This window comes from Triticum aestivum, chromosome 4D (assembly GCF_018294505.1).
Source record: "Triticum aestivum cultivar Chinese Spring chromosome 4D, IWGSC CS RefSeq v2.1, whole genome shotgun sequence".
In the NCBI taxonomy this organism is placed as follows: domain Eukaryota; kingdom Viridiplantae; phylum Streptophyta; class Magnoliopsida; order Poales; family Poaceae; genus Triticum; species Triticum aestivum.
Window position 1 is genome coordinate 241320769 of NC_057805.1, and position 20695 is coordinate 241341463.

General features: G+C 43.2%; 1 protein-coding gene, 1 non-coding gene and 1 pseudogene across 2 annotated transcripts; all 3 read right to left on the reverse strand.

The window, feature by feature from the left end:
* Positions 1-8952: 8952 nt before the first annotated feature.
* Positions 8953-10066, reverse strand: LOC123096864 (ATP synthase subunit alpha, chloroplastic-like). Its single transcript, XM_044518653.1, has 2 exons — positions 9902-10066; positions 8953-9855 (listed from the first exon to the last, which is right to left on the reverse strand). Exons 1-2 carry the CDS (start codon positions 10064-10066, stop codon positions 8953-8955), a joined length of 1068 nt encoding a protein of 355 aa, XP_044374588.1.
* Positions 10067-13598: 3532 nt separating this feature from the next.
* On the reverse strand, positions 13599-13672 carry TRNAM-CAU (transfer RNA methionine (anticodon CAU)). Its single transcript has one exon. It is a non-coding gene; the product is annotated as a tRNA-Met (tRNA).
* Positions 13673-16501: 2829 nt separating this feature from the next.
* LOC123097386 (putative cytochrome c biosynthesis ccmC-like mitochondrial protein) lies at positions 16502-17345 on the reverse strand (annotated as a pseudogene).
* Between the last annotated feature and the right edge of the window lie 3350 nt (positions 17346-20695).

Here is a 20695-nt window from a genome sequence, read left to right on the forward strand (position 1 = left end):
CGCAGCTCGCCGAGAAGAAGAAAGACCCGCCGCTAACGATTTGGAAATCCCTGGTGGACTGGGCCTGAAAGACAAGTGTGTGTGGATTTCCACATCCTCGTCTTTAGTTTAAAACACAACTCTTCTCTTTCTCGGTCAAATGACTTGCGATAGTCTACCTTGAGTAGGACCATAGGGATCTTATGTTTGTGGCGAAAGATAAGTGGTTCTGTCATAACCAAGAAAGTTTCTATGAGTGAGCGACCCTTGATAAACACCGATTGATACGTGTCAATGTCAATAAGTGGATGAGTGTTGTTAAAGACAATGTTTGTTCCTCTTCTTTGAAACGATTTTCATGAATCTTGAGATGATACTGATTGGCCTGAAATCCTCGACGGTGTTGGCATCTTTTTTCTTTGGGAGGAGAGTGATGGATGCCTGGGTTAGCCTCCAAACATAAAGGCCATTGCTATGAAAGAGCTGCAAGAGAGAAAGCAGTTGCGGGTGGATGATGTCCCAGAAAGCTTGGATTACACAGATTCTACCAGAGGATGTTGAGATGCTCCCATTGCAACTCACTGAGGGAGAAGAACTGGAGAGCTCAGCTAGAGCTGGAGGAGGTGGTAGTACCTATTCCCTACTGGTACCAGTGGTGGCCTAATCACTTCAAATTGGAGGGACTATTGGGCCAAATTCCCATAATGTAAAAAAGGTTTTCTTTTCTGATATATCGGAGGTTTTGTGTGCAGAGGCCGCCGGGTTGAAGTTGGATGTTGCTTTTGTAGTTCCCAGTGAAGGATGATGCTGGGTCTATGATGCATTTTATTTGGATTTTGGCTGATTGTTTTCGATGAAGCCACAAATACTACTCTTGTCTGAGACCTGTTGGCTTCATCCAGAGGGATATGTGTTCTAGGGTGCCAAAGTACTCTTCTCCTGAAGAACTCTCTTTGGGACAAGGGCATCATCAAACCAAAGAAATCAGAAGAAGAAGCAGTCAGTAATGTAATGCGAGACAAGTGTCATGTAGCAAGGTGCCCGGAATCTATCGTATATCGTATATAGGGATTATGGATTGCGATTTCCTTTTGGGGATCAGGCCGATTTGATGACAGGAATTTCCTTGTATGTTGCAGCCTAAGATTGGGATTGGCCTACTCTTCTTCTATAACCGGGATCTTACGACTCTCGTCCTTAATAAGTTGGCACCTCGCATCCATCCAAAACCTAATCCTCTTATTCTCTAGCTAGAGTTGGGCTCCTTAAGAAGATATGATACTTCTACTTTTGACACCCTTTTTTTTCCTATTTTAAAACTCAAATTGATAAAGCCACCTAGCGAGTAGGAATAGTTTCAAGTTTCTGGTATGTTTTCTTTTGAGAATCAAACCTCTAATGGGTTTTTGCTACTAGGAGAAGGGAATGGCCATGTTGATGGGGTCTATCTAAATAGAGAGGAACCTACAGGGCTGATTACTCGATCACTCCATTGTGATGACAATCACACCCATATTCTTTATTATTTCTAAATATAGATAACTGCTATCTCCCGGCATAAGAAGGAGTGACCCTAACGACAGCCCCTATAATAGTAGACAACATGTTTTAAATCGGACTACACTGAACGAAGAAAGATCTTTCCACACAAGAGTGGAAGGGATCCTTTAGAAATAGTTCTTAGCTCCAATCAAGCTTTCTCTGCTGTCTAGGATCATTAGTGCTATAGTGGAGACACTTTTCTCAAATAAGAATGGTGGTCACATTCCCTTTCTGGAGGTAGTCATTGAGGATCTCAAAAACAGGGATCGCAAAAACGTGTCAATAATGACAACGCTGGGCGAAAAGGCTAAAGAAGAAAAACCTGTAGATTTGAATGCCACTTCCTTTTCTAAGATAGCTAGATTTGGATGTCCATTCCATAAGGTATAGCTGCACCTGACACTGAGTAGAAGTTACTAGCAGGATAGACAGGAAGCTCTGAAGGATGTACAATGCTTGGAGGGACAGAAGTTTCAAGAGAAAGGGTCTCTTTTGATGGGCATTTGTAGATGATGGTTGATACTGAAAACAATGCCTTCTTGACAGCTCTAGCATCACCAGTTATCTATTAAGCATAAAGATACATTCAAGATAATAATTAGCAGAATATAAGAAACAAAGAATAGATATTGAATAAAGAAAAAAAAAGAGCAGAGCCTCATAACCGTCCTAATAGAGATAATACCACGTTCGTCTTGTTCTTTACGCCGATCCAACTCGTGCTTTCTAGGATGGATTTCACACGGAATCAAGGGAGGTGCGGGATACGACCCATATCACATTCCTGTGCCATAGCTTGCAAAATCAAATAAATCTATCAAAGCTAGGGTGCCAGGCCTATAATAATCAGAAGAACAATCCACACTAATCTAACCGTAAAGAAATGGCGGCTCTAACATAGATTTTTCTAAATATGTCACGTTGTTGAAAAATCCTGTGGTAGCATGGGATGATCGGCACTTTAGTTTTAGTTATTGATTTACGCATCATGCATTAACTAATATTTATGGGGTTGTAGACTTTGCTAAAGCATGCACATAAACAGATGAATGAGAGATTACAAGGCAAGGTGATACAGATCTGGGGGTTCACTCAGAACTTGTACATAGGTCAGCTCACTAATGCTTAATAACCAATAAATAGTCAATCAAGAGATATGCACCAGCAACCAACATTATACTGAAATAGTGTATTAGGCGGCAAACGGCACAAAAGATTTTAGTCGATAGATTCTCTACAACAGGTAGGGATTGGGGGTTGTATGCTCTTTTATATAAACAAAGTAGGCTTGTGATTGTCCGCATCCATCACTCAATCAAAGAAATGGTTTACTTATCTTCTTCTAAAGGATGGAATTGCTAGATTGTCACTAATATCAATGGAGGAAGAAGCTAGTCCCACTTAAATTCGAAAAGAAGACCTCTATTGTGACAGAAGATTCCTTGCCCACAGCATCTCACTTATTGATTGTGCATAGCTCTCTATCTCCGCTCATAAGAAGATAGTGTTTCATTCACTTGCTCTAGAAACCATAGGAGCTACTATTCCCAAGTTTATTAATAATGGGCACTCACTGGATTCAGGCTTCCACCGTTCTAGCTTCTCTTCATAGTTCACGAGAATGTATCGAGCATGTTTATCCGGATAAGGAGGCTTTACATAATTGCTATGATTGCCAAGTCAAAAAAGAACTGGCATGAAAGTGAAAGTGGAAAGAGAAGGGAGCGTGCTTTGTTTCAAGAATTAGGTGCCCTTATTAAGGAAATCTAGTATAAAAGGAGAAATTGGGCCTATTTATAACTTTTGGTACCTAACCACCTGAACTGGGAATAATGGCTAAAGATTGAAGGTTCTAAGCCATGTATCAGAGCCGGTTATTTGAGTATCGATGCTGTTGGAGTCCAGCTTCCGACCAATCCACTTCACTTCGGAGGACATAACAACTTAAGAAGAAATCGAGATCAGGCCCGTGGAAAGCACACACACACGCCCGGGGAATGAATCCACTTTTTCATTCTCAATATTAAGGGGGGCTTCTCCGATCGATTGCTTTCACTATTATTGCCCAGATTGGCGAAATGACCTTTCGTCTTGCTTCCGTAAAATAATAAAATGTGCTTTTGCCAGAAGAAGAAAAAAGAAGATAGCTCAGTAAATGGCATTCAAGTAAAGTCGAGAAAGAGGCCTTGCTTTCGCACAGGAAGGAAAGAATTGATTCGGGTAAGTAAGCCCTATTGGGGGATTAAGGGCTCGAGTACGATTAGAGCGCCCTTTTTTTCTGCTGCGCAGGCTGACCATTTTAAATAGGGGGAAACAGGAGACTGTAGAAGAAGAATATGGCTAGTCTACTGCTACTATTTGATTGGCAATCCTTAGACTATGGGGATGAAGCAAAGGAGCATAACCTACCTGCAACTATGCTTTAAAGCAAAGAACTCTATCGAAATTCTCATTCCAGTCTGAGGGGATATCTGAAGCTACCGATCCGGGATCTCACTCAAATCCAAACCTAGCACTTTTGTATTTATTGCTTCTCCTTTTAGAAGGTCCGTAGCCAAGTAGAAGAGAAGAAAAGAGATTTCCTTACCTGCATGCCAGCTTTCATTCCTACTTTTGATGAAAGAAAGGTCAGTTGCTGCCGACAAGTCGACTAAACTTTCACAACCGTCACCTATCTTTAAGCACCTTCTAGGCCGCTTCCCAACCTAATGCATTCAAGTCTGCCTTCGGTACTGGTACTTCGGAATCAAGGGCCCAACAAACGATATCAGGAGTCTTTGGCTGAAGAACTCGCGGATAAGAAGGTTATTCCATAACTATATAAAATCCATAGTCACGCTCAGCATGCGAAAGCTTGTAAAAATGACATCCCCTGCGAAAACCAATAGGATTTGTTGGGCCATTGAACACTAGTTTCTGGTTTCTCAAGACCTTGAGGCAAGGGCAGTTACGCAACATTTTCTCAATATTGAATGTGCATTTTTCCCGCATTTTTTTGATTCCACTTCTGTATCAGAAATTAGTGTCAAGGGATGGAGTTCCTGTTTCGTTAACTAAGTCTCGCGTTGTTTGCTTGAGGAAGGGACGGCCGTAGCTAAATTTCCATTGCTAATCTTACATGTTCCCACGAACAATAAAGAAAATAAGAAAAGGCTATTCCTTAGACACAGAGGTGGGATTAAGGCGTCATGCGGAACTCCAACAACATAGACCGGATGACTTATTTATTGAAAATAGGTTTAGGAGCCTGATCCTGAAGCTGAGCAATCATGGGCGCAATCCACATCGAGTGGAACTACTGTAACTATATCTGTGGAAGGAAGGTGGAACCTTCACCGAATCATAGTTAGGTGGCACCCATTCCTCAGTGCGCCGACGTCACACTGCTGCTTCAATAGCTAGCGGGTAATAATCAGAAAGTGAATCATCAACCACTCATTTAGAAGCCGCTCATGCAACAACGTTTAAGTAAATCCTTCAGCCCTTATTTTCTTTAGTCTAGCTATTGGAGGAAATGCGCCTTGAACACATTACGTATACTAGCTGAGCTTTGTCCCTAATCGTGGCTAGTTGTTATTAGTTTCGATCAAATTTCCCCCCAGCCGACAATGCCTCAGCTTCTCAAAATCTAGGAAGCTCTGAAAAAAGTCATCATTATGAAAGGATACTAGCGCTACTAATAAGGGAAGCTACTTTTTTCTAAGAAAGGAATAAAGCAGAAAACTAAAGAAAGAGATCTTAAGTGGGCCCCGCGAGTAGTTTGTCTTGTTTCAGTCCGTATAAGAAGATACTTTCAGGGTTGCCCAAGAAGGGACGGGCCTATCTATTGGTGGTACTAGTTTCGTGGGAGGGGCAGAATTTCGGTGCCGTCAACATGGGTCCGGCTATCAATCACAAGGGTCTAGATACGGGTCTCGAAATGAAAAGTATGCTACATATTGCTCAGCTCCAGTTCCCTCTGCTTACACCTGGTTAATTCGTTGATCGCCCCTTTTATTTCTGATTTTCAAAAGGGCCCGCTATCGTCTCTGCTGACGAAGAATTAATCTCTGTCTCTGTTATCCTCGTACCTGCTGATCTCTTCGACTGATAGAGTCTATGCTATTGGTGAAGCTGGTTCTACCTCAACAACAGGATCTGCAAATGGATTTTCAACTAACAGCCTCTGCTTCAATTTGTGATGAAAGGTCGACTAGTTTTCACCGAATCTTCAATTACACACCGGTAACTTTTTTCCATTTCCGAGGTCCAGAGGGGAAGATGAAGTACAACCTAGTTCAGAGAGTCACAATTGAATCCAGGTTAATTCAGCAGCAGCTAGAGCAATACACCGATATTGATTTGATTCTCCGCTACCCACCAAGGTAGAAGACTGCTTGATCCGCAAAAGAACTATGCTTTATTTGCTTATAGAAAAAAGTATACGCTTTTTCAGGGAAAGATAGATGGAATTGGGCATTCAGCAGTTTGAAGAGGTAGCCTTTTTCAGTAGCAGTCTTGTAAGCAAGCGCCGTACGTTCAATCTATACTGGCGAGAGTCTTTCCTCTTATAAAGCCTGAGCGCGTTGCATGACTTAATGCCAGCTCTTTATCATACATCTTCTGTAGAACCAATAAATATAAGGGATATGTGTTAGCACATCTTGTTCGTGCTCTGCACCATGTTTTTCCTGTATACTGGCAGCTAGCATCCCATCAGTAACCTACGGGCGAGATTTCTTGAGGGGGGCTGGCCATGGTTTTTTAACCCACCCTTTCATTCACTTAAGTCCCAAAGCAGAAAAGGTTTGCAATCCATATACTGGAATTTCGTTCCACCGAAGTACAAGGACTAAACTGGTCGACTCCACCGCAGGGTGCGAGATGTTGAGCTTCCTCGACACCTACTCTGGGTATCAGCAAGTCTATATGGCTGAGGAAGACAAAGAAAAAACTAGTTTTATCGCCCCTTCCTTCTGCTACAAGCGGATGCCCTTCGGTTTGATAAATGCCGGCGCCACATTTAAGCGCCTAATGAGCCTCATCCTCAGGTCTCAGTTGGGTCGTAATGCAGAAGTGTACGTTGACGACGCCGTCATCAAAAGCCGCTTGGCAGGGATTCACCCCAAAAACACCTCTTTTTTTGCATCTGCTGAGCAGAACCAATTACCAGATCCTACTTCTAAGCTCTATCCTCTACTTCGGCCTTGCTCTCACTTATGGGTAGGAAGGACAATAAGCAGGAATTCATTTTGGCTAACTATTCTATCCAGGCGGAAGTTGTTTTCATAGGAAAGACGGAAGGTTTTGCGCGTTGGTTGTATCAAATTTCCCTTTCTAATAGCATACACAAATAGATAAGAAAGTTATGACGATGATAAGGTAAATGAAAACCTTTGATTTATCTTACCATCAGTTCTGTCTTATCTCTGTGCCTCCTCTAGCCATTTCATAATTGGATATCGTCATTCAAATCTGTTATGACAACTGTTTGGTAAGCAGGGATTCGAATCAAACAATAAATACCAACTCTAAGTGTGATGGATAGTACCTGGTGCCTAATTTCATGGTATCTTTCTTGGCGCCTACCACAGGAAAACCCCTCCTTCTTTTGGGAGGAAATCAAATGAGTAAAGGTTTCTGCCGTCTCCCCTCAAGGAACCACTCACTACTCAACTTGAAACCACAGACCTACCTCCTGCTTTTGACTTTCTTCTTTGTCCCAATTCATATCGAGAATGTCTTTCTCCATCTATAGATAGAGAGAATATAGGATAGGGGCACTCAAAGCAAATAGGATTTTGTATCTAATACTAATAGGTACTAACCGCATTCAAGATTGACTTGACCTCTTATTTTGGATAGGCAGAAATGCTTACGCCCTAGGGGTTTAAAGGGCCCACTCCCATTGGTTGACTCATCAGGCTCACTACCTTTTGGAGCTCATCCAATAGTCAGTCTACTTAATCATAATCATAATCAATACGTTGCTATTGCTGTCTATCGCCATACCCACAAGAGGGTAATTTATCCAACTACCCATGCGAAAGCCAGTCCCGCGTCAGCAATTATTCGAGTTGTTCCTTCAGAGCAGGCTTATGGCATTCCAGGTAAACATAACAAAATGAGAGAGACCTCCATTCGGCTTATAAGTACTCGATTGAACCAATTGTTTTCTCATTTCCCAGTAGGTCACCTTGGGCCAGCTGCTGACTTTCTAGAAAGAGACAAGGAAGTCGATTCAACATAAGGGAAGAAAGCATATTTTAGGTTTGCTCCTTCCATGTCTAGTAGGAGTGCGTGCTTCTTATTGCCTTTTGAGCAGTAGTTGTATACATTCGTCACTCATTCTAATTAATTATCTTTCTCCCTACCCAAATACCAAGGGAGGTTTATGAGTCGTATCCTCCTTACGAGATAGCGGAAGTAGCATTAGCGGGAAAAGTAAGCTCCTTTTCAAGCCTTCTCTTTCGTAACCTTTGATTAGTTCCTTCGATGCCCTTAGCAAGAATGATGTAGGAGCAAGAAAGTCTATTTCCTCCGCCTTTCAAGAATCTCGCTATTCAAATAGCACAGTATAAAATGCAATCCATAAGTCATGCTGGTCAATCAATGACAATGATAAGCTCTATAAAAAAAGAGTCTATTGCTCTTCGACACGCTTTATATCTACTTCAGTCATGCTTTATTGGAGTTATCTGACACCAAGGAGGAAGGAATAGAGATTAGGATCCTAGCCTTGTTCCGTTTGAAGTTCCTAAGAGAGGTTACAAAAGAAAGGGATGCTCAAACCAAGGATTTGGAGTCTTATTAGTGCATCAATCTACAGAAAGGTAGGGGGCATACCTGTGTGAAAATGGAGTGTAAAGCATATTCTAGATATTTCACTTCGAATTTCTTCCTCTTAAAAGAGTCAAGTCCGCAGGGTTCCCTAAATTCCCCAGGAATCAAGTGGGACTGGGAGATCGTTGTTCATTCGGTTGTTGGCCCTCCCCCTAATAAATACCTACCAAAAATTGGGCCAGTTAGTTCAAGTGGTACCAAATCACAAAGAACAGTTGAGTTTTCTAATTCATCTATTATTCTATTTTTTGCATTTCTAGATTAGCGTTGGAGCCGGGACACACATTTCTGCCCGAGTTCCAACAGCAAACCAAATATGTTATCATGGAAAACGAGTTTCGCCAACACAGAAGAGTTTGTGTGCTTTTTATTTTCACATGAGTTTCAGGGGCTCATATCAATCCGAACATAAAAATATTTCTTTATACTAATATTTTACCAGTAGATATTGAATAATATTGGTTAATAAAATGGAATCTTTTTCCGTTATTTTATTTAGAATATTAAAGACCTATAATTAATTTATTTTTATTTCTTTATACTATCAATATGCTTTTCCTGTTGTCTTCGAATATAGCTGGTGGTATTGAATAATCTCATTAGTGCCTACTAAAGTTCCAATTTGGATTTGCCAGCTACTTGGTTCATGGCTTTAATTTGAGCCGCGGATCCTACTCTAGAAACAGAAATGCCCACATTAATAGCGGGTCGAATTCCGGCATTGAATAGATCCGCAGATAAGAATATTTGTCCATCTGTAATGGAGATTACATTAGTAGGAATATAGGCGGAAATGTCTCCAGATTGAGTCTCAACTATTGGTAAAGCGGTCATACTTCCTTGGCCTAAAAGAGAATTTAATTTAGTGGCTCTTTCTAAAAGGCGTGAATGCAAATAAAAAACATCCCCTAGATAAGCCTCACGGCCGGGAGGTCTTCTTAATAGAAGGGACATTTGGCGATAAGCTTGTGCCTGTTTGGAGAGATCATCAAAAATTATTAAAGTATGCCGTTCGCGGTACATAAAATACTCAGCCAGGGCTGCTCCCGTATAAGGAGCGAGGTATTGTAATGTAGCAAGTGAATCCGCCATTTCAGCTACTACAATAGTGTATTCCATGGCCCCCTCCTCATGGAAAGTAGTTACTACTTGAGCTACGGAGGATGGTCTTTGACCGATAGCTACATAAACACATATTACACCTTGCCCTTTTTGATTGAGAATTGTATCTGTGGCTACTGCTGTTTTGCCAGTCTCTCTGTCCCCAATAATGAACTCTCGCTGACCGCACCCTATAGGGATCATCGAATCGATAGCAATAAGCCCTGTTTGAAGAGGTTCGTATACGAAACGCCTGGAAATTCTACTTGGAGCAGGAGATTCGGAAGCTACAATTTCACCTCTCCCATCAATAGGTTTAGCCAGAGCATTTATAACACGACCCAAGTTATATACGCTCACGGGTATCTGAGCAATTCTTCCTGTTGCTTTTACAAAACTTCCCTCTTGATGCTAAACCATAGCTCTAACTGAGTCAAATTCCACAATTTTTAGGAACGATATGTTTTTTCAATTTTCCACTGTGAAAGCTTCTCTCAATCCCTCCCCAGTCCTTTCTTTCCTGGGCACAGGCTTTCTTGGTTGACCGCCCACATTCATTCATTGTTCGTTCTGCTGTGGAATCAAACCACAGAGCTAGCGCAATTGGGATTAAAAGCCCCATGCGCGAAACTAAAGAGGATTTTCAGTCCTCTGCTCTACCAGCCAGAACCTAGAAGGACACTTCACACCCGATTTGACACAGCTAGACTGGAAACACTACTTGTCAAGAGCACAAACCCCAGTATAGAATACTTTTTTGAGTATGTTGGTAAGGTCCGGTCATCCGCTTCTGTGCTTGCATTTCTGCGTAACTAGGGGTGCAAGTCCAGTACATCGTACTTTCATAATTGAATCAAAAGCGTTGATACGTGAAAAATCTCTATATACGATATTTATGACAAAGAATGTTGTTCTTTCAACATGATTCCTCAACAATTTTTTCATTGTAACTGAATCTCCGTTCTCTCCGTTCCACTTTGATTTTCGACTAATAATTACCATGATGAATTTCTCTTACTGCTTGGTTCCGCATTGGATTTTGGAAACTTTTGTTTAGAAAGTGGTGTCTCGACCGTGCGGATCAAATGGATGGTTCAGGAAAGTCTAGTGAAGCGGCACGGTCTAATCATATAGATGACCATAGTGGTATGGTTCCATAGAAAACTACTGGAGGCCATTACCGCCACCGAAATGGTTTCCATGCTCTATTGGATGATTTGACGATATCGCAGTATCAAGCTAGATCGGTTTCAATTTGTAGGACGGGAAAGAAACCTCATCCTTTGGTGCACACTAACCGATGAAGCTCAACCCTCTCTCGAACTGAGCAATTTCCGCTTTTTCGAACAAAAAGTTCGAGTAGTTCAGTGAAAAAACGGTCAAGCTTTCTTCCATCCTTCCTAGCTTCTCGAGCTTGCACCCGCTCGATGCCTTTTTATTGTTCGTTCTGAGGTGGATTCAAACCACTCTCTCCGTTTGGATTTCGAGTCCAAAAGGCCCAGCGAAAGAGGATTTTCAATCCTATGCCCGCTGCCAGCCAGAACGGGATTTTTCCACTTCACACCCACACAATCGGGATTTGATGAAATAGCTACATTTTTTATTATTTGATTCGGATACTGTCAATCTACTGTCCATCTTTCTCTTTAGTTTTCTCCTTTCTTTCTCCTCAACCTATCTCCATTGGATGGACTTGCGAAAGAATAATATCTAATCTCCCCAGCACCGATTCCTTGATCTTCCTACTGGAGGCATGGTCATGGCTTTCATTCATTCATTTCATTCTTTGTTCTGTTGTCGAATCAAACCACTCAAAGGATTTAGAGTCCTTTTACCAACCAGTCAGAACCAATATTTCTCTATTATATTCTGTTTTTTCTTTGTCAGCTAGCACAATTTGGATTTCGAGTCCAATGCGCTAACGCTTTCTTTAGTTTTTGAGCAACTAGCGCGACAGCCGTTGTCTTCGGGCTTTGACCATGTCTCCCGAACAATTTTAGTACATATGGCGCAAGATGATTCCACATATATATCGAGGTGGGAATGGGATCGGGTGTTTTCACGTCTCACCGTAGTGCCCGGTTTGTCTTGATTGGTGATTGATAAACAAGAAGGAAAATGGAAAAGTAGAACATCTACATGTTTATACCGTTGAGGTCCTTAGTTTAGTCAAGTAGGCGAGGGCATTTCCATCGCGAAGGATTCAATCCAGCCACAGGTTCCCCTATGGCTACCTTGTTACGACTTCACCCCAGTCGAAGAACCAGCCGTGTTATGCGCCAATAAGACCAACAAAGGCCTTTGTGGCACTAGTGGTACACATAAGTCATGGGTGATCATTGGTCCGATGCTTCGGGCGAAACCAATTCCCAGGGTGTGACGGGCGGTGTGTACAGGGCCCGGGTACATATTCACCACGGCATGCTGATCCGTGATTACTAGCGATTTCAACTTCATGTTCTCGAGTTGCACAGAACAATCAGAACTGAGGCAATCTTTTCGGATTTGCTCCGCATTACATCCTTGCTTCCCATTGTCATTTCCATTGTAGCACGTGTGTGGCCCAACCCATAAGGGCCATGCGGACTTGATCTCATCCCCACCTTCCTCCAGTATCTCACTGGCAGTCCCTCGTGAGTGCGGCACGCACCTTTTTCTTTGTTTCGGAGTGGGGCGCATGCTATTACCACTACGTTCCACACCATTTTCTGGCCTTCATGCCGAGTCTTCCTCCGCCGCCAACTCGACGTCGTCGTAACCAATTTCCACCAAACCTCCATGCTCACTGGTACTTTGACGTCACTATAGGTAGTTCTCCGTGGGTCTTGGGCAAGACGACTTCGGTTCACAAGTGAAAGTGCTTTGAAAGGCACCGGTTCCCAATGGTGAAATTCTTGCTGAAAGCACAGCTACGTGCTGGCACTCAATCAAGTAGTAGCGCGGGCACGTCACTCGGTGGCAATTTCTCCTTAGGCGCATGTCCCAGCAACACAAAACGATGGTTTCGCTCGTTATAGGACTTGACCAAACATCTCACGACACGAGCTGACGACAACCATGCAGCACCTGTATGAAAGTGAGTACCATCCTGTTAAGGACAGGTTTTGTTGTTCATATGTCAAGGGCTGGTAAGGTTTTGCGTGTTGTATCGAATTAAACCACATGCTCCACCGCTTGTGCAGGCCCCCGTCAATTCCTTTGAGTTTCGGTCTTGCGACCGTACTCCCTAGGCGGAGTGTTTCACGCGTTAGCTGGGCCCCTGATCCGCGTAGACCAAGGTCAAACACTCATCATTTACGGCATGTACTACCAGGGTATCTAATCCTGCTTGCTCCCCACGCTTTCGCACCCCAGCGTCGGTAGGGACCCAGAGAGCTGCCTTCGCTTTTGGCGTTCCTTCGTAGATCTACGGATTCACCCCTACACACGAAATTCCACTCTCCTCTGTCTCACTCAAGTGAATTGGTTTCGAGAGCATTCCGCCACTTTTTTGCGACTTTCACTTTCAACCCGGTTCACCGCCTACGTGCCCTTTACGCCCAGTCATTCCGAAGAACACTTGCCCCCCCCGTCTTACTGCGGCTACTGGCACGGAGTTAGCCAGGGCTTCTTCCTTGAGTCCTGTCATGATCGCGCACTCGACGAAAGAGCTTTACAAGCGGCATTGCCCTTGTTCACTCACGCGATATTGCTGGATTGGGCTTTCGCGCATTGTCCAAGATTCCCCACTGCTGCCCCCCATGGGAGTCCGGGTCGTGTATCAGTCCTAGTGTAGCTGGTGATCCGAAAAGACCAGCTAAGCATCATTGGCTTGGTCAGCCTTTACCTGACCAACTACCTAATACTACGTAGGCTCATCAAACAGCGCTTTTGAGCTTTCTTCAGGATTTGGCCCGAACTGTTCGGTAGATTCCCATGCGTTACGCACCCGTTCGCCACTTTGTTCTCAACTATTCTGATTCCAGCAAATGAAGGCTGTTAGGTCAAAGCCGTAGCACGCGCCCTGTAGATTTGAAGTAGGGCGAGACAACTTTAGCTAGGAGCCTCTTTTCCTTCTGCCCAGCTCCCCGAAAACAATGTTCGACTTGCATGTGTTAAGCATATAGCTAGCATTCCTTCTGAGCCAGGATCAAACTCAGATTTTGACTATGATTAGGCGGGGACAGGATTCGAACCTGCAGTCTTCAGGTCATGAGCCTGATGAGTTGACCAATTCCTCTACCCCGCTTCTTCCCCTGATCTTTCTTTCCCTCTTTCCGTAAACATTGATTCTCTCTCCTAACCACTCTTAAGTATGTGAAATACACGGAATCGATCCAAAACTACAAGCAAGGGAATCAACTCTTATTGCCGTAAAGGAAAAATAACCCCTTTCCTTTATATATATATATATATATATATATATATATATATATATATATATATACAAGGAACAAGTAGCCTTCGCCACCTATTCCTGAATTAAGGGAACGCGAGAAAGATTTCTCTATGTCAATTCAAAACAAAACAAACGGACGACTGAATCCAATAAACGAAATCCTTTCTTCATGCTCACCATCTCTGCAGAGCTTAACAAGATAATCCACGCCAACAACCAAAGCCAACAAGCCTTCGCTCAAAAGCTCTTTCTTCATCTAAGCATTTAGTAACATTAGCTGTCATCAATAGGGTGGAACGCATTAACCAGTAGAAACCTTGCTTCAAGGTAGATTCTTACATGTTTGGAGTTTTGTCCCGATCCAGGTACCTCCACTATTAGCCTTACATGGCTTGAAATGGGTATTCCCTCTTTCTACTCCCACTCTTCTCCAACAAAGCTCCCTCACGGAGTGAGCATTCGGCATTCCTACTATGCTCCACTCATTCTACGCCAAGCACCCAATCACGGGATTAGAATCACAGTCTAGATCATACCTTTCACGAAACAAAAGGACAGGCAACCGCTGCTAAACCAAGATATCCATCTCTTGACTCCGTCAATCAATCTTACCTTATAGGGCACAAAGGTATATTTACCATACGAGATGTGTGCGCCTACTAAAGGGAATAGAAAGATCTTGGGCACAAATACTCCACTTTTCACCAAAGACATAGATTCACCAATGATTGGTTGGACTAAATACTACATTTATTTCCTCAGAAGAAGGAAAGTTGGCGGTGAGAATGATTTCTTGTACGTAGTCTTTCGTAGGACCATTCCAACAGGATGCTCAGAGGTGGGTGGAGAAAAAGCTCAAAAGGCATACTTCCTGCGCTCTCAGAGGATCTAAATCAGTCTTCATCCTTCCGCTTTTCAAAGCCCCTCGCAATAAATATGTAAATTCGTTTTGCAAAAATTCAGAGATTTTTGATCTCCTCGAAAGAAAATGAGTTCGATCAGCAACACCGGTCTCCGCGGCACCAGGATAAAGACCTTTTTACCCATAACCTTTCTCTGCAGCATTGGAACCAAGATCGGGCTTGGCATAGTTACGAGGTTCCCGTTCTATTTAACTAACACTAACTGAAGCTAATCAGAAGCTTTCTTCTCATGCGACTCTTGGATCGAAAAGAGGCTGCTCGACTGGACCACGGCTGAAACTGCCAGGCACGGACTAAAAGCTTTTATCAGGGATTCCCGAGTCAAACGACTACCATACATAGCTTAGAGCTGGAAGCTGCACTAGTGTACAGAGAAGACTGGATGTGAACATGGGCGAACATTGGCTATGTATGGGGTACTCACTAATCACTATTAGCATTAAACAACTAGCAGAAAGAGAGATGAACGCACTTTCACTCCTTGCTCTTCAGCACGTACTCACACGAGGGACTCTCAAATCTCTATTTCAGACCATAATCTTTCGATCCCTTTACCTAAGTGATTGATAGGAGGGCTAAAAATCATAGGGCTTCTTCTATTTTTAGTGTGAACTCACTTCTATTCTATATCAAGATAGGGGCTTCAGTACTTGGCTGACCACCCGGTGGAAGACCTGGTTCTACCACACAAGGGTAGCTTTCATAGTCCAGGATTATTTTCCTCATATGTAATTTCACCTCAATGTGGAAATGTCCGATCTTATTCAAAAATAGAAGGTCTTCATGAAGGTCTGTCTTGTTTCAGGAATATAGGTACCGAAGTTCCATAGCGGTAGGTACCAAGGAGAAGACGAGTCAGGGCTGATTGACAAGACTAGCTAGGATGACTTTCCAGCCATACTCCATCCAATATCAAACGGAAGTGCTAAAGGTTTCATGTGATCCTGACCTCAATGAACCAGACCTCGAGAATTTGTTCATCCCTTCGCTCTGAGGATTGGTCGAGTACTTGGCCACATGCATGAGTAGGCCTCTTGCCGGGATGTCCCATTAAAAAGGCAGGTCCCATATTTGAAATACAAAAATAAGATCAGATAGCACTCAAGAGGTTTTTCTCCATACGAGAAATCCTTCACTCGCAGGGAATTCAAATAGATGTGTTGAAGATCATCAAAGAAAGGAAAAAGACTGAATTCGATCCATCTCCTCCCTTTTCTTTAAACCAAGAGCTACTCCTCCCTTTTCTTTTTTATGTAATTTCAATACAATTTCGTTTGTGTTCATGTTTTCAATTTAGAACCCCATGGAAGTGAATAGAAAAAATAAAAATACCCCTGTGATACGCCTTCCTTTACCTATTTCTAGATTGATTGATGTTCAATGGAGGGAAACTTGCCATTCCTTCTTTCCTTTGAAATTGTACATTTTTTTGATTCTGAACTAATTGTATCCTTTTTGTTCCCATCGAGCTTTCTTGCCTAGTGACTAAGGATTTTCACACTTGTTGTGTCTATAAAAGATTTTCTCATAAAACACTAACAGAAGTGTTAGAGGGATTCACTTTCAATAAGAATCCAAAAGCAAGTTCCCTATACTACCTTCTTTCCCTCCTCTCTTTCTGTCTTTAAGAGGCAATGCATCCGGCAGGAATCGAACCTACTTTTTGACCCATTTTGCATTTTTAGGTTGGTGGGCGCTTTCACCATTCAGCCATGGATTCCTTAGCGAGTGAACTAGGTTTTTATTTGAGAGCGAACTAGGTTTTTAGTGGTATTCCTTATCGAGCTTCTATTTCCTCCGTTAAGGCAGATTCGGGAAAAGATGGAATAGGAAGACGTGTTTCCAGAAAGAACAAGATACGGGTAGAGAAGGGGAAGTTAGCAAAGTTAGACAATATTGGAATAGGCATAGGAACATGTATTGATGTACCAGATCGGCTAATGCTCCTAGGTTGATGCGATGTATTCCACTAGTTGACTGGAGACTTTATTATTGGTATACCGATCGGTCCAGCACGGATTGAAATAGGAGCCGGTTCGACAGGAAGCTTTTGAAAACGCAGTGCACCCAGGTAAATAAGGAACAAGAGGAATACAGAAGTTAAAGGAGCAACCCACACCCGAATGGTACCCCACATAGGCCTTCCCCGAAACCCCCCAGTCACTAACGTAAACAAAGTAGAAAAAGCACCAATTTCTGTACCGGTTCCGGAAGAGTGAAGAAAAAGGGGATGTTTTGTTAATGGGAACAAGGAACTGTTTATAGCTGTCGCGATATAAATAACTATCCTCATCCGAGCCACAAGAACATGTACATACGAAATACGAGAATTTCCACCTTGTTGAAGATCTGGTGGTGCTACCCAAAGACTTAAATGAATAGCCATCGCTGTTAAGAACAACCGAGATCCAATGAGAATTTGCGGGTAGCTTTTTGTCTTTGACATAAAAAAATAAGGTTGTAATAACAAAACTGACATTTTATTTTCCTTGCCTTGCAAGTGGAACAAGAAAGACTATATAGTTATTTTGATTCTATAAACAATCAAAGGATTTCGCATGCTTTCCATGGAATGACGGAATTCCCCTTGCTTAGTTTGCGCTCCGCTCATGCGTGGCACTCCTTGCTTGCGGAGCGGCATATTGGAAAAAGAAGGATTGACTTTCTATACGGGCCCGTCCCCTCTTACCCCTAACTAACAATTATGCTGCTCTCGCCTTTTTGTAATCTTATCTTTCAAAAATGCACTACTAATTTTTACGGCCTCCTTAGTCACCCTATCCACTCTCGTCCTGTTTTCGGGTTCCCTTTCAGGGGATGAGGATATTTCGATGATTTCTCCCTTCGTAGTTGGAAAACGCGTGGATGAGTAGAGTCTGTGCTTCGCTTTTGGGGGCACCGACAAGAAGCTTCTCGGCCACCCTACTCTGACTTGATTAGCTACTAGTAACTAGGATCGTTCAAACAGTCAGTCAGCAGTGCGTACTTCTTTCCTAGTTGAGTGGATTTGCATTGCAGAGCCCAATCTTCTACCACAAGCTCTAACCTAACTTGTTGTACTTGATTCACCCACGTAAATAGACAACTTGGATAATAATAGTCATCCCATAAAAGAGAAGTGAGTCCGCATATCGGCAAATGATTTGGGATTGAAACTGGCTACAGAGAAAACCGAAGCCCTATCTCCCCATTATTTCTATCTTACATCGCCATCGTGCCCTGGCTGTAGAGTCACTGGTTTCTAATCGCAATGGATTTATGTTTTCTTTGGCTTTTCCATTCGCTTCGTTCAACCCTGATCTGGATAGATAGCTCGGCTTCTATTAGCTGAGAATGGTTTTGTTAAGGAAAGGTTTCGCTATACAACAACAATGAAATAACTTCTGATCAAATTGGATTGGATGAATCGGTAATCTTTCTCTGTCTTGTGAGAGAGAGTCACTTGTTGTATTGAGAGCGGGCGGGTGACATGCATTAAGTGAAATCAGTTGTTATGTTTTGATCTTATTTGCGCAAGAAGACCCTTGACTGAGGAGACGTGTTTGGCTTGGATGATGCCGCTATGCTCCTATTCACTTTCAGAGACCGCTCTGAGTTTGCCGGTTTTGCGGCAACCCTTTCACTAAGAACATTTTAGCCATTAACAAAATGCCACTAGTCCACAATGCTTCTTTGATTTATGTGTAGAAGCGGTAGTAGTGAAGAAAATGGAGGGAGAAGAAAGAAAGCGATGTGACACGAGAATAGATCACATCCGACAGCCAGCCATGCCATTAGTTAGATCCACTCTGAGTCTTCTGTAGGATGAGATCCGCTTAGTCTTGTGATAGGGGCTTGAGGAGGAAGAAGAGGGGATTTCTGAAAAAAGAATGAATCTCCTCATTTATAGGGAACAGGATGTGTGACTTCCTCAAACGAAACGAATGTGGCTTTCGTGATAAGGCAAATCCTTCGTTCAGTACAATCAACATACTGAATCTACGCTCGCTTGGCTCGGTGCTGAATGAACTCCTTCATTGATTTCGGGCTGCTCGTAGGGGGACTGTGAAAGCAAGCGTAGGAGATTAAAATGTAAGTCGAGTCCGATGGGTAAAAAGGGGAAGCAGGAAAGGGTTCTGATGTGAATTCTTCTGGTTTGTATATCTATCTCAGCCCTTGCTTGAAAACCTCAAAATTGACTTGCATCTTCCCTTATCACACCACACTTTCTCTTCCTTATTCCATTTCACTGAGCTAAGCAACACTTTTTCACGTATTCACCCGAGATATTATAGAAATTGGTCATATTGATCTGTCGTCTTGTTCTCGATAGGAACTTGCTGCTGTCTTGGTTGGTTTGAGAGCAGGCACTGTCTATATATCCAAAACCGGAGGAGAGTTTGGGTTTGGATCACAGACGATCGGAGATTTTGGATTGAGATGGATGGTTGTGCTTGAACTTACGAGTCGGGTAATGCTAAGTTGAATCGGCTGATCCGTTTCATCCTCTTTCATCAAAGTTGGACTTTAGTTAGCTAAAAAAAGTACCAGCAGCCTATCTGTGCCCTTTGAGTCTATAGCCGCCAAATCTAAAGATTCCTTAAGTTGTCGTACAGCTTCTTTTTCTTCTTTTGTCAATGATCGGTGACAATGAATGCTACGAATGTTCGCTTCAATGTCGTATAAGAATTGTGAGGTGCCCATAGCTTCCCGGAAAGAACAAGAGTCATTGTCATTTCCTGACCGATATGAATGCACATATTTACCCTCGCCTCGGGAAATACCATGTGACGCCCCCGATTCGACCGTACACTAATCATGCACGCAAATGTGTACGATCAAGATCAGGGACTCACGGGAAGATATCACAACACAACTCTAAAACATAAATAAGTCATACAAGCATCATAATACAAGCCAGGGGCCTCGAGGGCTCGAATACAAGTGCTCGATCATAGACGAGTCAGCGGAAGCAACAATATCTGAGTACAGACATAAGTTAAACAAGTTTGCCTTAAGAAGGCTAGCACAAAAGTAGCAACGATCGAAAAGGCAAGGCCTCCTGCCTGGGACCTCCTAACTACTCCTCGAAGCCGAACTCCACGTAGAATCATCCTCGGGATCTCTAGCTCCTGTACTCCAGCATCTGGTTGCGACAATCCTGTATAGAAAGGGGAAAAGAGGGAGAAAAGCAACCGTGAGTACTCATCCAAAGTACTCGCAAGCAAGGAGCTACACTACATATGCATGGGTATATGTGTAAAGGGTCATATCGGTGGACTGAACTGCAGAATGCCAGAATAAGATGGGGATACCTAGTCCTGTCGAAGACTACGCTTCTGGCCATCTCCATCTTGCAGCATGTAGAAGAGAGTAGATTGAAGTCCTCCAAGTAGCATCGTATAGCATAATCCTACCCGGCGATCCCCTCCTCGTCGCCCTGTTAGAGAGCGATCACCGGGTTGTATCTGGCACTTGGAAGGGTGTATTTTATTCAGTATCCGGTTCTAGTTGTCATAAGGTCAAGGTACAACTCCGGGTCGTCCTTTTACCGAGGGACACAGCTATTCGAATTGATAAACTTCCCTGCAGGGGTGCACCACATAACCCAACACGCTTGATCCCATTTGGCCGGACACACTTTTCTGGGTCATGCCCGGCCTCGTAAGATCAACACGTCGTAGCCCCACCTAGGCTCAACAGAGAGGTCAGCACGCCGGTCTAACCCTATGCGCGCAGGGGTCTGGGCCCATCGTCCTATGCACACCTGCACGTTGCGTACGCGGCCGGAAGCAGACCTAGCCCCCTTAATACAAGCGCGAGCTTACGGTCCAATGCGGCGCGCGCCACTTAGTCGCTGACGTCAAAAAGAGCTTCGGCTAATATCACGACGTCGGGATACCCATAACTACTCCCGCGTAGATGGTTAGTGCGTATAGACCAAATGGCCAGACTCAGATCAAATACCAAG